At 42.8% G+C, this 17,801-nt stretch overlaps 1 protein-coding gene across 1 annotated transcript in view; it reads right to left on the reverse strand.

Annotated features, from left to right (window-relative positions):
- Positions 1-17,801, reverse strand: part of pde6c (phosphodiesterase 6C, cGMP-specific, cone, alpha prime) — a gene marked incomplete at its 5' end in the record, with an annotated part of 86,179 nt that overhangs the window by 42,320 nt on the left and 26,058 nt on the right. The window contains 4 exons of the mRNA XM_084330303.1: positions 10,865-10,974; positions 15,656-15,763; positions 16,258-16,413; positions 16,860-16,925. Of these exons, the coding sequence (XP_084186429.1) occupies positions 10,865-10,974; positions 15,656-15,763; positions 16,258-16,413; positions 16,860-16,925 (440 nt within the window). The remainder of the gene's footprint in view (positions 1-10,864; positions 10,975-15,655; positions 15,764-16,257; positions 16,414-16,859; positions 16,926-17,801) is intronic.

Genomic DNA, 17,801 nt, shown 5'->3' on the forward strand with positions numbered 1-17,801 from the left:
TAATTATATACATTTGAAAGAATGCAGGTCAACATGCAATATATCCCATTGATTGGTATACAATGGGACAGACCTTTGTTTGATATAGCTATAAACCTGCATTCCTTCGAATATATCATTAATCAATTAAACTTATATTGAAATACACTATATAGCCTATACACCAACACTGAAATGACAGTGGATAAATAAAGAAATAAGAACTAAAGCTAATCGCATGGAAATAGACAGCATTAATATTCCATAACAAGTCTTGTGTGCGCCAGTATGGCCTACGTGTCTAATGAACAGTATAGGCTTAATATATTCTAGTTACTTGTTTCAAAAGGATTTAGTAGATACTATATATATGCTCTGCCTCTGCCCTACGTACAGTATAAGTACAGACTGTACCTATACTGTACGTAGGGCAGAGCATAGTACTGTATTTACTAAATCCTAATGCAAAAAGTCATTAATGGAATAATAAGCCTATACTGCGTTCATTCATTACGCCGTAGGCATTAATGGAATAATAAGCCTATACTGCGTTCATTCATAACGCCGTAGGTATTAATGGAATAATAAGCCTATACTGCGTTCATTCATTACGCCGTAGGCTACAGTATACTGCGCGCGTGTGTGTGTGCGCGCGCGCGCGCGCTGCGGCAGGTGTACCACGTCCACGAGCTGTACTATATATGATGACAATACATTAATCTAATCTCATTTCGATGGGTCGCGCAAGACTCGCAAGGCACTTCCGCATCCATTTCCACACAGCTGCGTCATTACTTTGCCTTATAAGGAGCTCTGGAGGTGTTGTTTTGTATGCAAATGATCTGAACGGGGACGCACTTTCAAGTTTAAGACATAATGCCATTCCCCAAGCAGATATCAGATCATATCACAGGTGCGACCGTTTGAGACACTTAAGACATATTACCAGCACGTTGGGGACTCAGAGTGAACTTGTCATTGATTCTGTCTGTCGGTTCCAAGATAAGTCTTCCAAGAGAACTCATTGGAACATTTTGGGGAATGAGACTCATTGTCTGGTTCGACTATAATGATAGGCAATGTGCTACTTAGGCTAAAACTACTTGTGCATGGCAGATCATGCTCACTATCCCTCTACAACTTGAAGGATTTGGGGTGCTTTTTCAATGTATGTGATGTATAGATTGGGGGGAGGTGACCAGTGCTAAAACGGTGATCGAAGTGTGCATGGAAGACGGTGATAGAACGGTGACCAGTGGATTGAATACACTGCCAGCGAGGGTGTTTGTTGACATTCCTTGTAGGAACATCTGAGATAAGAGCGAGTGTCTCCCAGAGCAGGAGGGAGAGAGGTTCATCTTAATGAAACGTGAAATGTGTGTAAAGGTTATTAACGCAGTTGTCATGACAACACGTCGCATGACAACCAGAAGGCGGGGCCGTCGTTGCGACGACGAACATCTATAAGTCGAACGGTGTTTCCGGGTGTAGGGCAGACTAGAATCTGACCAAGAGCGAGTAGGACTGAGATCACACAGAGGACACTCTCTCCTCTCGTTGAGAGGGGGGGGGGGGGAGGAAGAATGCCACATCATCACTAGCTTCGGCTAACGCGAGGAGGGTTAGGCTAAAGACCAGGCCTGAACACTATTGGACTGAATAACAAAAGGACGATAGACGAACACACCGAAAGATCATTAGAATAGACTCTTCAAGGACGATACAATTTGATAACATCTGATTATGAGGTTCTGTTTATAGCAATAAAACAACGCTTTTCCTCATAAGGTATTCCACGGTGTCGAAGTGTCGAATTCTTACGGAGGTGGAGAATTAGTATGGTTTATGGATTGCACTAATGGGGGAGATAAGGATCTTATCAGCCAGTGTCAGAGACGTCAGGACCATTAAAATTACACAACGCAGAGGAATTGGATGGAGAGCCAAACAGACGAAGACGTGATACTGGCCAGTTTGATCAGGATCATACAGTTGATGCCGATGACAGCCGGATTTGCAAGAGATAAAAACAACGGGAACGGTTGGTTGCCGAGAGATAAGAACAACGGAAAAAGACTTTTTCAATAATGGGACGACAGTGGACAACAGTCATCGTGTGTGCGAGAATCATGATCGAGCAAGGCCGGCCAGCCCTGGGAGAGAGCGGCGAGTCGAGCGGTCATGAGGCGGACCAGCACTGTAGGAGAAACAGCGCTTAGGAGAAAGATGTGAGTTCACTGTGCACACATGGTTGTTTTGATCTTTTAAGCCAAATGAAAACGAACAGATAGTGCATCCGTAAATAAGAAGCCAGCTGTAATAATATGAGCAGAGAGCCATGTTGAAAATCGAGGGTGTTATCTACAGAGAATGAAAAGCAAACGAGGCAGGCTGCACAGTTTTGGTTTAAGGAGGGTAAATGCGAGATGAGGAAAGGGGGGGGGGAACGCTTGAACCAGATCGAAAAATTGTTGATGGCGGGACTGTTTTCATAACAGAAGGAAAGTCGAAAGGAGATTGTACCAGTGTGTATTATATCCGATCAGGCAAGAGTATTAGTCTGAGAAAGCGTCCCCTGATAATGGATAGGAAAGAGAGGAAAACAGCAGTGTTTTTAGGCCTTGGAAGGAAGGGCAGCGTTCGTTTGTTTGAGAGAGTAGCCATTTGCACCGAGACAAGATGGCCGTGAGCACCACGAGGAGATAACAACAGATAAGAACCAGGAAGTGACACGTCAATTAAACCACCATAGAGGAGGAGTAGGTCGCCACCTAGTGGCGGAGAGGGGGTAGTGCTGTGGAGTTTTCATTACCCATAGGGGAATATTTAGATATAGGCCTGTACTACCATCTAGTGGCGGAGTGGGGGAGTGATTCAATAGTGAATCTAATGAGCACAGAGAGTGGATTATTATTATAATAATAATATTAGATAGAGTTTAATTATACAATGGATTAAATAAGAATTGCACAGAAAGATGGTGCAGTTATTTGAATGGGTTAATTATGGAATAAAGAGGGAGTTTGAATTCCAGTGGGGCCTTCTCACACCTGATAGATAGGCAGGGTCTTCAGAAGACACGTCACCAGAAGAACTGGCGCGCGCTGGGGGTCAAACTGGGATGAAGAGTTGCGCGGAGTGGGTATCGGAAACTGCAAGTGTCACGCCGGAAGACAACAAACAGGGAACCGCCCTGGAAGATAGATAATAGGTGTGGAGAAGGTGGTAGACTAATAGCAAAACAAGGGAAGTCGAATGTACAGACGACTGCCGGTGTTGTGTTTCTGCTTTCAAGGGGGGAATGACACCGACAGCGATGGAGATGACCAGGAGACAGACTGGAGGAGGAGGAAGCCGCAGGGGCCAGGCACCGCAGCCTGGGACACAGATAATCCGCGACGAGAGAGGAGACGGCGGCGGTGGAGGAGCAGATGTGGAGAGGACAGCCAGAGACACTGAGCAGTAGCAGACCAGGGGGGACATTTTTGCCTAGGGGACCGCGCCCTGGGAGGGGGACCAGCTCAGGAAAGGAGCCGTCACTGAAAGGGGCCCTTGCCCTAGAAGACTGGACCGGCCCAAGATGGGAGGTGTACTGTAAGAGGGAAGGGAGCGCTCTGATTTGGACGTGGGGTACCTAATAGGGGGGCCGAAGGGTTTTAAGTGTGTCGTCTGAAAAGTTGCAATCTGTGTTTTTCTCTGTCTCTCTCTCTCTCTCTCCTCCATGACCGTTGTTTATCCTTTCTGGTTTGGGTGTGATGCGGGTAATGGAAAACAAAAGGAAAACAGCAGACGGCGGGGCCTCATTGTTATGAGTCTATTTTTGTGTATAATTAATTGAAAAACCAAGTAGTCTGTTGATTCTGAAGGTTGATTAAGAATCAAAGGGGGGAATGAAGGATTTGGGGTGCTTTTTCAATGTATGTGATGTATAGATTGGGGGGAGGTGACCAGTGCTAAAACGGTGATCGAAGTGTGCATGGAAGACGGTGATAGAACGGTGACCAGTGGATTGAATACATTCCTTGTAGGAACATCTGAGATAAGAGCGAGTGTCTCCCAGAGCAGGAGGGAGAGAGGTTCATCTTAATGAAACGTGAAATGTGTGTAAAGGTTATTAACGCAGTTGTCATGACAACACGTCGCATGACAACCAGAAGGCGGGGCCGTCGTTGCGACGACGAACATCTATAAGTCGAACGGTGTTTCCGGGTGTAGGGCAGACTAGAATCTGACCAAGAGCGAGTAGGACTGAGATCACACAGAGGACACTCTCTCCTCTCGTTGAGAGGGGGGGGGGGGGAGGAAGAATGCCACATCATCACTAGCTTCGGCTAACGCGAGGAGGGTTAGGCTAAAGACCAGGCCTGAACACTATTGGACTGAATAACAAAAGGACGATAGACGAACACACCGAAAGATCATTAGAATAGACTCTTCAAGGACGATACAATTTGATAACATCTGATTATGAGGTTCTGTTTATAGCAATAAAACAACGCTTTTCCTCATAAGGTATTCCACGGTGTCGAAGTGTCGAATTCTTACGGAGGTGGAGAATTAGTATGGTTTATGGATTGCACTAATGGGGGAGATAAGGATCTTATCAGCCAGTGTCAGAGACGTCAGGACCATTAAAATTACACAACGCAGAGGAATTGGATGGAGAGCCAAACAGACGAAGACGTGATACTGGCCAGTTTGATCAGGATCATACAGTTGATGCCGATGACAGCCGGATTTGCAAGAGATAAAAACAACGGGAACGGTTGGTTGCCGAGAGATAAGAACAACGGAAAAAGACTTTTTCAATAATGGGACGACAGTGGACAACAGTCATCGTGTGTGCGAGAATCATGATCGAGCAAGGCCGGCCAGCCCTGGGAGAGAGCGGCGAGTCGAGCGGTCATGAGGCGGACCAGCACTGTAGGAGAAACAGCGCTTAGGAGAAAGATGTGAGTTCACTGTGCACACATGGTTGTTTTGATCTTTTAAGCCAAATGAAAACGAACAGATAGTGCATCCGTAAATAAGAAGCCAGCTGTAATAATATGAGCAGAGAGCCATGTTGAAAATCGAGGGTGTTATCTACAGAGAATGAAAAGCAAACGAGGCAGGCTGCACAGTTTTGGTTTAAGGAGGGTAAATGCGAGATGAGGAAAGGGGGGGGGGAACGCTTGAACCAGATCGAAAAATTGTTGATGGCGGGACTGTTTTCATAACAGAAGGAAAGTCGAAAGGAGATTGTACCAGTGTGTATTATATCCGATCAGGCAAGAGTATTAGTCTGAGAAAGCGTCCCCTGATAATGGATAGGAAAGAGAGGAAAAACAGCAGTGTTTTTAGGCCTTGGAAGGAAGGGCAGCGTTCGTTTGTTTGAGAGAGTAGCCATTTGCACCGAGACAAGATGGCCGTGAGCACCACGAGGAGATAACAACAGATAAGAACCAGGAAGTGACACGTCAATTAAACCACCATAGAGGAGGAGTAGGTCGCCACCTAGTGGCGGAGAGGGGGTAGTGCTGTGGAGTTTTCATTACCCATAGGGGAATATTTAGATATAGGCCTGTACTACCATCTAGTGGCGGAGTGGGGGAGCGAGTAGGACTGAGATCACACAGAGGACACTCTCTCCTCTCGTTGAGAGGGGGGGGGGGGGGGGGGGGGGAAGAATGCCACATCATCACTAGCTTCGGCTAACGCGAGGAGGGTTAGGCTAAAGACCAGGCCTGAACACTATTGGACTGAATAACAAAAGGACGATAGACGAACACACCGAAAGATCATTAGAATCTTCAAGGACGATACAATTTGATAACATCTGATTATGAGGTTCTGTTTATAGCAATAAAACAACGCTTTTCCTCATAAGGTATTCCACGGTGTCGAAGTGTCGAATTCTTACGGAGGTGGAGAATTAGTATGGTTTATGGATTGCACTAATGGGGGAGATAAGGATCTTATCAGCCAGTGTCAGAGACGTCAGGACCATTAAAATGACACAACGCAGAGGAATTGGATGGAGAGCCAAACAGACGAAGACGTGATACTGGCCAGTTTGATCAGGATCTTACAAACTGATGCTCAGCAAAGGTTAATGGTACCGTTAGTAATAGAGCCAGTAATAGTAACAGTTAACAGTAAGGCTAAGAGCTAACAGTAAGGCTAACAATAACGCTAACAGCTAACAATAAGACTAAAAGCTAACAGTAACGGTACCGTTAGCCTCATAATGCTATTGAAAAACTTCATACTACTTACTTTAACACTACTCCTTTGCTCATCCTCAGCTGTGTTGTGTAGCATTACACAGTTCGATAGGGCATACAGACCCCATCTACTCCATTGTTTACATTGTATTGTTGTCTTGTCTTTTTTTTTTTAAACTTTATTTTTTAGCGTTTATCGCTTTTCTGGTCAAGCATGACCGACAGTTGTAGGGTGAAACGGGAGAGAGAGCAGGGGGAGACATTCGGCAAATGACGGCGAGTCCGGGAATTGAACTCGGAGTCAACCAGATCCGTGACGCAGCACGGAGTCCCGCGACGCAGCGCGGTAACATGGTGTGCTACTGGAGCACCCCTGTTGTCTTGTCTTACCATATTTGAGTTACTGTGTGGAGATATGGGGGAATGCATACATTTAAAACCATTAATTACACTATAGAAAAAAGTTATGAGAATTGTACACAAGGTCGGATTTCGGGGTCACACAAATAACTTGTTCTTAACATTTTGAGTGCCAACGACGAGAATTCTCGTTATTTCATGCCAACCGTTCAGTGCCAACGATGAGGAATCTCGCTATTAATCGATTTTTTTTAATTTATTAGCGATTTCCATAAATTTTTCATCAATCTAGCCTCACGTTACCACTGGAACTCTCTCTGAGCTTGAACAGGGAAAATACTGCCCCCTATCGTCTCCCGGATGGTAATGCACCCTTTGGATTGGACTGAATGAAAACGCATGGGGAAAAGAAAGTCCGGAATCCAAATTTTACTTGTCAGGCATGTAATCCGAGCCAATTGCAGTCTTCGCCGACCCTCAGAACAGCGTGGAATAATGTGTTTCCAGTACCCAGCGTTGGATCAATAAACACGATCGATATTTGGAATGGCGATCAGGAATTGGAATCATCTTTTTGGAGAACATCTGAGGTAAGGAATCTATTTTACCAGTCTTGGGATAATCAGAGCTTTTTTCACAGATATATCAACGTGTCCCGTATGTGTGTATGTGTGTGTCTGTGTGTGCTGATCAGGAAATAAGATAATCGATTTTTCAGCCCGCTTACCTAGCGTGCATAAGTACACATATACTATCGATAATCTAGCTTTTTTGTGTATTCCAGTAAAGGGCGATTCCTTCAGAATAACTTTTTCTTTCTGGAAATTTCAAAAAAATATTTTCATAATGGTATAAAACGGAAATGTACCGATTAAAAAACAATCCATTTCGACAATGTTGACTGGAAGCAAGTCATTGATAAGCGACGGGCGTATTAGACACATAGCCATAATTTAAGATATAGTTTATGCGTTCGCAAATGTGCTCGCTCTCTCATTGAATAGAGCGTTGGCACTCAAGCGCTAAATCGTGCGCCCCCTGCTGGCACTCAAAGTGTTAAAGTCAAACGCCTTAAACCTAATGGACTTATTTACATTTAAACTGGCACAGATGTATCGAGCAAAGACTCCCAGGTAACATTCAAAGATTATTCATAGAGAGGGATAAGGGATATCATTTGAGAGGTAACTGCAACTTTGATAAGCGTTATGTTCGCACCAATCTCAGGAGCAGGTGAATATCATCCTATGGAGTAACTGTGTGGAATGGGCTAGAAGATAAAATGAAGGAAAGCTGAAATATTGCTCTATGTAAAAATCTTTATAAAGGAATGATATTTGCAAATTAGCAAAAAGAGGAAAGGGGAGGTGACTATTGTCAATCTTCTGGATTCTAAGCTGTTGTTTTCTTTTTCTTTTGTACTACATTATGGATACTGATATTATTATTTTATGTTGTTTTCAATGTTTTGATGAAGAATTATTGGTAATGTGGATATTCTCCATTATATAATTTAAGTATTAATTAATGTTCACACTTGGAGGTGGCGGATAGGGGTAGGGCATGATACGCTTAGGCTTCTTCCTACTCCTTTTCGAACAGTGATATGTATATTTTTCTTTGTTTGCCTTTTTTATTATTATTATTTTGTATCATGTTCGAAATAAAGATTCATTCATTCATTGTTTATTCTTCTCTTCAGAGTAAATAATATTGTTTACACCGTTTATTTTCCTCATATTTAGCATATATTTATTTTTCTTCTATTACCCTGCCCATACCTGTACCTCCCCTCCCCATTGCTGCTGTGACAGATCGGTTCGGACTCCTCTGCGTAGTGTATTAAAATCTGATGTCCCGAGGGGGAGTCGAACAGGGGAGCTCCCGCTCCGCTGGCGACGACATAGACCGCTGCACTAAGAAGTGAATCCACTGCTATGTACCGTACCTATCCGTCTATTAACCCTGTTATGAGGAAGTGAGTTTAACTCACAGCCCGCTTACTGCCACAGTCACTTGTCAACACCCCTGTTTCTGTGACTGTGGATATACTCACGGACCTCCGTTACACTGCTATGGTGCCCGAATTTCCCCAAGGGGATCAATAAAGGAATATCTTATATTATCTTATTAACGCTAGTTAGCAGTGATAGCTCTATGTAGCCTAATGTTAGCCAGTTGGGACCAGCGTGCTACCCCCCTGGTAAAAAAAGCATTAGGAGGTTCATGTTGCCATGTTAGTCTTGGCTGGACATGGTCTGTCATCATCTGTCCTATGAAGTAATGTTAACAGTCACGGTGCAGACCCACGGCGCTACCTGCGCATTCTGATTAAGATTCAGATTCAGTTTGTTTGTCACAATGAAAATTGGTCTTGGCTCCTTTATAGGAGCAGGACAACAGAAAGAAAACAAAAGAAATAGCATTATATAGACCTGTTCGCTGTATGGAGAAACCATGACACCCCCCTGACTAAAAGTAGTTTCAAACAAAAACGGCTGGATGTCATTTAGCCAAATCAGCATGGCTGTGAGTGTGAGGCTTTCATCTTTTACATATCTAGCTTTGGCATGGATTGATTGTTTAGATCGCTAGCATGGCTAACAAATGCAAATATATTGTAGTCTGCCCCGTTGTTCTGACCAGGATTACGTTTATTTTGCCCACTTGATTGCTCGCACACTGAGTCTGACGTGGACGGCGAACAGGTCTACAGGTCATCCATTTACAACAGTCACTGTGTGGGTGTAATGTGTGCAAAGTAGGGATGTCCCGATAGCGTGAATTTTAAAGGCAACCAACTTGCGTCTAGCCACGCCCCGCCACGCCCCGGCGACAGCGGCAGAGCGGAGCGCCGCGGAGCTCTGCCGTGGCAGCATTATGCAGCGGTAATTCCCCCTCTTTTAACATCGACGACTAGCTCAACTGGTTCGCCGCCTTGCTATGGATCCTGCGGTGCGTTGGTGACAAGTTCGATTCCCTTCAATTTTTTTTTTTTTTTTTTTTTAACGTGCATTCTTTCGCCGGTTAAGTTTAGGCATGTTAAGTTTAGGCATTGTTTAGGAGTTGGTTAAGGTTAGGGTTAAGGTTAGGCATTGTTTCGGAGTTGGTTAAGGTTAGAAGGGTTAAGTTTAGGCGCTGTTTCGGAGTTGGTTAAGGTTAGAGTTTGTCTTAGAGCATGGCAATATTCTTTCGGAGTTGGTTAGAAGGGTTAAGTTTAGGCGCTGTTTCGGAGTTGGTTAAGGTTAGAGTTTGTCACAGAGAACGGCAATAGAATGCAGTCTATTTCCGCACTGCAGCTCTCTCGCGCTGCCGCGGTCACATGGGCGTAGTGGCCAATCAGAGAAACGCTGAACACAAGTTGGTTGCCTAAAATATTCACGCGTCCCGATACCGATACCTGGGCTTTGGTTATCGGCCGATACCGAGTACCGATCCGATACGCATTGTTCAATTAATAAACTGTATGCCTCACTGTGTGCAAGAGACTGGGATTAGGGATGTCCCGATCCGATCACGTGATCGGGGCCGATCACGTGATTTTCCGAAGATTGGGATCGGCAAAAAATAAAAATAAAAATCAGGATTTTTATTATTTTTTTTTTTTTTTTTTTTTTTTTATTATTCAACAAACATGACCATGTTCATGTCTTAAACTCATACTGAGGCCTTAGTTTTGGTTTTAAATTGCATATCATCATTAATTTATTTATTGTCACACAGAGCAGAAGAATTTTGCCAAAACAAACCAATAGTATCCAGCTGCAGAACAGCAGACCAGCCACACTCTCAGACCCAAATGCATTTCCTTTGATTTAATTATACATCAAATGATTTATGTCAAGGATTGCAATTCCTCCCTTGAATGAAGTTAACTTTTCACACGTCAACATTCAGGGTGAATGTAATGTGAGAAATTGGGATACTTTTTTGATCGGATCGGGAAAATCGGTATCGGTAGATACTCAAAATCACATGATCGGGATCGGATCGGGAGCAAAAAAATGTGATCGGGACATCCCTAACTGGGATCATTCTTTTGTGCAAGGCAACATCAGGCTTGACTTAAAACATTACTTTCCTAACTTAGTGAAACAAAATGTAACAAATTAACACATATATAAATGTACTGAATTGTTATTTATTATTCAAATTAAATAACAAAAGAAATTATAATAATAATTAAAAAAAAATATTTGTATTGTCGTCGATACCCGATCTAGCTATTTTAGTCATATCAGGGCTGATATCCGATATCAATATCGGATCGGTGCATCCCTAACACACACACACACACACAATGTAGGAGTTTGACTTGCTTCGTCTGGTAGAGATTGTTGGTCCCTCTGTGGTCGATATCATGGCAGAAAGCAGCAGCCACCATCGCAAAGGCATCCAGGTCAGTAAAATACTTCCTCAGTTTACCAGTCTGTATGAAGGAGAGAGAGGGAGAGAGAGAGGGGGGGGTAGAGAGAGAGAGAGGGTAGAGAGAGAGAGAGAGAGAGATGGGGGTAGAGAGAGAGAGAGAGATACAGAGATAGAGAGAGAGAAATAGAGAATGAGGGAGAGAGAACGAGGGGGGGGGGTAGAGAGAGAGAGGGAGAGAGATGGGGGTAGAGAGAGAGGGGGGTAGGGAGAGAGGGAGTAGAGAGAGAGAGAGAAATAGAGAAAGAAATAGAGGGAAAGAGGGATATATATATATAGAGAGAGAGCGAGAGAGAGACAGAGATAGAAATAGAGAAAGAAATAGAGGGAAAGAGGGATATATATAGAGAGCGAGAGAGAGAGACACACAGTTATGCACAACAAGACACAAGCATTAGCAGACAAGATACAGTTATGCACAAGACATACGCATTAGCAGACAAGACACTGTTATGCACAAGACATACGCATTAGCAGACAAGACAGTTATGCACAAGACATAAGCATTAGCAGACAAGACACAGTTATGCACAACAAGACATAAGCATTAGCAGACAAGACAGTTATGCACAAGACATAAGCATTAGCAGACAAGACACAGTTATGCACAACAAGACATAAGCATTAGCAGACAAGACAGTTATGCACAAGACATACGCATTAGCAGACAAGACACAGTTATGCACAACAAGACATAAGCATTAGCAGACAAGACACAGTTATGCACAACAAGACATAAGCATTAGCAGACAAGACAGTTATAGACAACAAGACATAAGTATTAGCAGACAAGACAGTTATGCACAAGAAGACATAAGCATTAGCAGACAAGACAGTTATGCACAACAAGACATAAGCATTAGCAGACAAGACACAGTTATGCACAACAAGACATACGCATTAGCAGACAAGACACAGTTATGCACAACAAGACAAGCATTAGCAGACAAGACACAGTTAGACAACAAGACATAAGCATTAGCAGACAAGACACATTTATAGACAACAAGACATACGCATTAGCAGACAAGACACAGTTATAGACAACAAGACATACGCATTAGCAGACAAGACACAGTTATAGTCAACAAGACATACGCATTAGTAGACAAGACAGTTATAGACAACAAGACATACGCATTAGCAGACAAGACACAGTTATAGACAACAAGACATAAGCATTAGCAGACAAGACACAGTTATGCACAACAAGACATAAGCATTAGCAGACAAGACACAGTTATGCACAACAAGACATACGCATTAGCAGACAAGACACAGTTATGCACAAGACATACGCATTAGCAGACAAGACACAGTTATGCACAACAAGACATAAGCATTAGCAGACAAGACACAGTTATGCACAACAAGACATAAGCATTAGCAGACAAGACAGTTATAGACAACAAGACATAAGTATTAGCAGACAAGACAGTTATGCACAAGAAGACATAAGCATTAGCAGACAAGACAGTTATGCACAACAAGACATAAGCATTAGCAGACAAGACACAGTTATGCACAACAAGACATACACATTAGCAGACAAGACACAGTTATGCACAACAAGACAAGCATTAGCAGACAAGACACAGTTAGACAACAAGACATAAGCATTAGCAGACAAGACACATTTATAGACAACAAGACATACGCATTAGCAGACAAGACACAGTTATAGTCAACAAGACATACGCATTAGTAGACAAGACAGTTATAGACAACAAGACATACGCATTAGCAGACAAGACACAGTTATAGACAACAAGACATAAGCATTAGCAGACAAGACACAGTTATGCACAACAAGACATAAGCATTAGCAGACAAGACACAGTTATGCACAACAAGACATACGCATTAGCAGACAAGACACAGTTATGCACAAGACATACGCATTAGCAGACAAGACACAGTTATGCACAACAAGACATAAGCATTAGCAGACAAGACACAGTTATGCACAACAAGACATAAGCATTAGCAGACAAGACAGTTATAGACAACAAGACATAAGTATTAGCAGACAAGACAGTTATGCACAAGAAGACATAAGCATTAGCAGACAAGACAGTTATGCACAACAAGACATAAGCATTAGCAGACAAGACACAGTTATGCACAACAAGACATACGCATTAGCAGACAAGACACAGTTATGCACAACAAGACAAGCATTAGCAGACAAGACACAGTTAGACAACAAGACATAAGCATTAGCAGACAAGACACATTTATAGACAACAAGACATACGCATTAGCAGACAAGACACAGTTATAGACAACAAGACATACGCATTAGCAGACAAGACAGTTATAGTCAACAAGACATACGCATTAGTAGACAAGACAGTTATAGACAACAAGACATACGCATTAGCAGACAAGACACAGTTATAGACAACAAGACATAAGCATTAGCAGACAAGACACAGTTATGCACAACAAGACATAAGCATTAGCAGACAAGACACAGTTATAGACAACAAGACATACGCATTAGCAGACAAGACACAGTTATAGTCAACAAGACATACGCATTAGTAGACAAGACAGTTATAGACAACAAGACATACGCATTAGCAGACAAGACACAGTTATAGACAACAAGACATAAGCATTAGCAGACAAGACACAGTTATGCACAACAAGACATAAGCATTAGCAGACAAGACAAGTTATGCACAACAAGACATAAGCATCAGCAGACAAGACACAGTTATGCACAAGACATACAGATTAGCAGACAAGACACAGTTATAGACAACAACATTACATTTACATTTAGCCATTTAGCTGACGCTTTTATCCAAAGCGACTTATAAGTTCTGTACGACAAGTCATCAGGAAGGGTACAACTCTATTAGCTGAGTAACAATGTTCATCAAAGTGTTGAGTACTACAGTGTAGGCAGTGATGTACCTGAATGCGTTCAATGAACGATCGTTCGTGAACGCGTTCGTATTTTGGGCGAACATGAACTGAACGGGTGTTTTTTCCGCTAGATGAACGTAATTGAGAATGTGTTCATTCTCAGCGCTGTATAACGGCGTTCAAAAGTGCGTTCATTCTCAGCACTATATTATACACTATATTATAACGGCGTTCAAAAGTGTGCCAGATTTCATATGCCTTTCAGCTGAAAACCCAGTTAAAACACACCGTAAACAGGCTTTAAAATAATGCGGAAAACCACCCATTCTGGCAACCGCTCTGGGTGGAGCTTCGGGGAGTCTTGTAGTAGAGCAGCAGCACTCGCACTTGGCTCTGCACTCGCTCAGAGTCAGACTCTACGACGTCGGTGTATGAACATTTAAAAGAGTTTTAGTTAAAGTCAGTAAATGTTTTGCACTTTGAATATTGAACTTTGAGGTACAACCTTAGTTTCATACCTCAGCCTGGTTCCTACCTCGTGTTGTGTTAGTACAGAGTTATGTCAGGATTGTCGGCACATGTTTATATGTTTGCACAATGACTACTTTCACTTTTGGTACTTTAAGTATATTTAGATTATTATACTTAATAAAGACCATTCAAGCAGCACGTTTTTCCTCATGTTTTTGAAAATATACTGTAGAGATGAAAGCTGCAGCTGCTACTAGTGTGGACTGAATGGGCAGCAGCAAAGCGTTATGGAAATGCCAGTATTCTGTGGTTCTATTATGGGTTGTGGCAATACATTTGACAAATAATAGCTTGCAGCAACGTATTGAAAAAAGAACTATAAACTATAAATTAGTTAATTTTTGAAACCATGAACTTTAGTTCAAAATTTTTTATTATGAACTATGAACTGAACTAGTTCATTTAAAAATGTGTGAACTGTGAACTGAACTAGTTCATGTAGAAAGTGAACTTTCCCAACACTGAGTGTAGGTTAGTTTATTAGGACAAGTGCATGACAGTAAGGTTAGTTAGGGTTAGATTTTTTCTTAAATTTTCTTAAATTTCAGATAATGGTTGAAGAAGTGCGTCTTTAGTCGACGGCGAAAGATTGGACGGGTTTCGGCTGTCCTAACTGGGGTGGGTAGTTCATTCCACCATTGTGGGGCAAGGACTGAGAATAGGCGACTTCTCTTTGATGACCCTCCCGGAGCTTGGATAGGAGTAGGTCTGAGGCGGCCAGAAGATGCAGAGCGTAGGGGTCTTGAGGGTGTGTAGTTAGAGACCATTGACCGGAGGTAGGCGGGAGCGGTTCCCTTTGCCGCACGGTATGCTAGGTCGAGGGCCTTGAAGCCAGTGCAGGTCCCTAAGAAGTGGGGTGACATGGGCAGACTTCGGTAGGTTTGAGATCAGGCGGGCCGCTGCATTCTGAATGAGTTGAAGAGGCTTGGTGGCAGTGGCCGGGAGGCCAGCGAGCAGTGCGTTGCAGTAGTTGAGGCGGGAGATGACTGTTGATTGGACAAGGAGTTGGGTGGCTTCTTTTGTCAGGAAGGGGCGGATCCTTCTGACGTTGCTCAGGAGAGGCTCAACAAGACATAAGCATTAGCAGACAAGACACAGTTATGCACAACAAGACATAAGCATTAGCAGACAAGACACAGTTATGCACAACAAGACATAAGCATTAGCAGACAAGACACCGTTATGTACAACAATACATAAGCATATTAGCAGACAAGACGCAGTTATAGACAACAAGACATAAACATTAGCAGACAAGACTGTCCGTAGGCCTCTACCTGCAGCAGGCAGAACATGGTGTGTCCTACGTTGAAGCCATGCCTCCAGTTATGGTACGTGATGTTACGGTAACCTTTCCTCACTGTGTACATCCACTTAGTCAGAGTCTGAGAGGGGGTGTGAAAGAGACAGAGAGGGGGAGAGGAGAAAGAGAACAAATGAGGGAGAGGCAGAAAGAGAAAATAGAGAAGGAAACATGTAGTTCTTTCTCATTCAAGAAAATGTAAAACAACAATGAAGAAATAAGTGATTATTATGAGGAAAGTATTTCTATGATTTCCAGCATATTATGAAGGATAGCATAGAGATACAGACAGAGGTATCTGATCTGATGTGATCTGGTCTGATCTGGTCTGGTCTGGCTGGCTGGCTGAATGAATAAATGTCTGAGTGGCTCATGGAATTAATTTATGAATGTCTGACTGACTGATTTGCTGGCTGGTTGTTGCCTAATTAGTAGGCTAGTGTGACCAAAAGGTCGTCAGTTCAAATCTCTGGACCCACAAGCAAATCTGAGTGAAGTGAGGGTGAACTGGCTGGCTGACTGACTGACTGACTGACTGACTGACTGAATGCTTGGCAGACTGACTAACTGACAGACCTCTGCGGGGACTTTGAACTTCTCGATGACGTTGAGCTCGAAGAACATCCGGATGCCGGCCAGGATGAGGCCGTGCTCCGTAACGGGGAAGTCGCTGAAGCCGAAATTCGCCAAATCCTCACCGTTGACGTCATTAGCTTTGGGGCATATTTTTTTCTGCACAAAACACAAGAGATCACAAGAGTGACCGTGGTACATCCAGATCCCAAAACACAAGAGATCACAAGAGTGACCATGGTACACATGCAGATCCCAAAACACAAGAGATCACAAGAGTGACCGTGGTACATGCAGATCCCAAAAAAATATTCTGGCGAGAGTGAATGGCGGTGTTCACAGTTATTATATTTTCAAAAAATGTCCTCCACTGGAAATGACCCGGCACAAAGTATGACAGGATGGAAAGGATCGTGTAGCACACTTCACATGTTGCTGCTTTTGGTATGCATACAAATCTGTTGCATACTTTATTTGCATACTAACAGATCACATACTGGCATACAGTATGGCATACAGTATAGTATCATACAGTATAGTATCTAGCATGGAGCGATGGGAAGCAACAAGTGACACTGGTATTTAAACAGATGAAATAAACATACCAGGATTTTATACATATCCTTCTGGTCACAGTCTTCTGGCTCTGCGCCAAACGCCTCCTGAGTGTTCTGGTGACAAAAAGAGAAGAAAAGTCATCAATCACAGGTCCTCTTAAAGGAATAGTCCACATTAACTTTTACATTCGTTTTGTGGCTAACTGGGTATCCAGTAGGCCTGTCCCCGACCCCGACTAATGATTTGTATAGTTGACTTTGATTGGCCAAATTATTATTATTATTATTATTTTTTTATCATTCCATTTGGGTTGTGGGGGGTGCTTAATGTCTGAAGGAGTCGACTGAAGGCTTCTTGTCCTCTGTGAAAGCATGCAATTGGTCCACTGATGGATACATCTTGATATTTGTCTAGTGTGTTCATTAGACGAGTGAAATCCTCTTTCAGTGCCTCTGTGCCTGTTTTCTTAGGCAGTTAGCCTCACTGGTATGCGTGCCATTAGCATCAGCCACGCTTCTATGCCTCTTTGCTTTTGGAAAGAATGATAAAAAAATATATATATTATACTTTTTATTATTATAATATTTTTTTTTTGCATTCGACTAAGAGGTTGGCAGTCGAGTACGGCTCCTTTCGATCGATTAGTCGACTATTCGACTAGTCGAGGTCTGCCCTAGTATCCAGCATGGAGCACAGCATGGAGTTGTGCTGAGACAACGTCAGGAATGAGTGAGAAACAGGGCTTGACCAGTGGTTCTCAAACAAGGAGATTGATACGATGTGTAATTGATAATGTAATTGGCCAAGAGTCCACCCTATAGGGAGCCACATTTGAGAAGATATTCATTGTTAGATACAGTATGCTTTAGTTGATAATTCCATTACTGTCTTCAGGGGTGGAGATAACAGAGGAGAGGGAACGTTATGGGAATTTTATTAGCATAGAATACTTCTATAAGAATAATTTCTATATATTATTTTACTGTGTT

This window comes from Notolepis coatsorum, assembly GCF_963971535.1.
Source record: "Notolepis coatsorum genome assembly, chromosome: 15".
NCBI lineage: Eukaryota > Metazoa > Chordata > Actinopteri > Aulopiformes > Paralepididae > Notolepis > Notolepis coatsorum.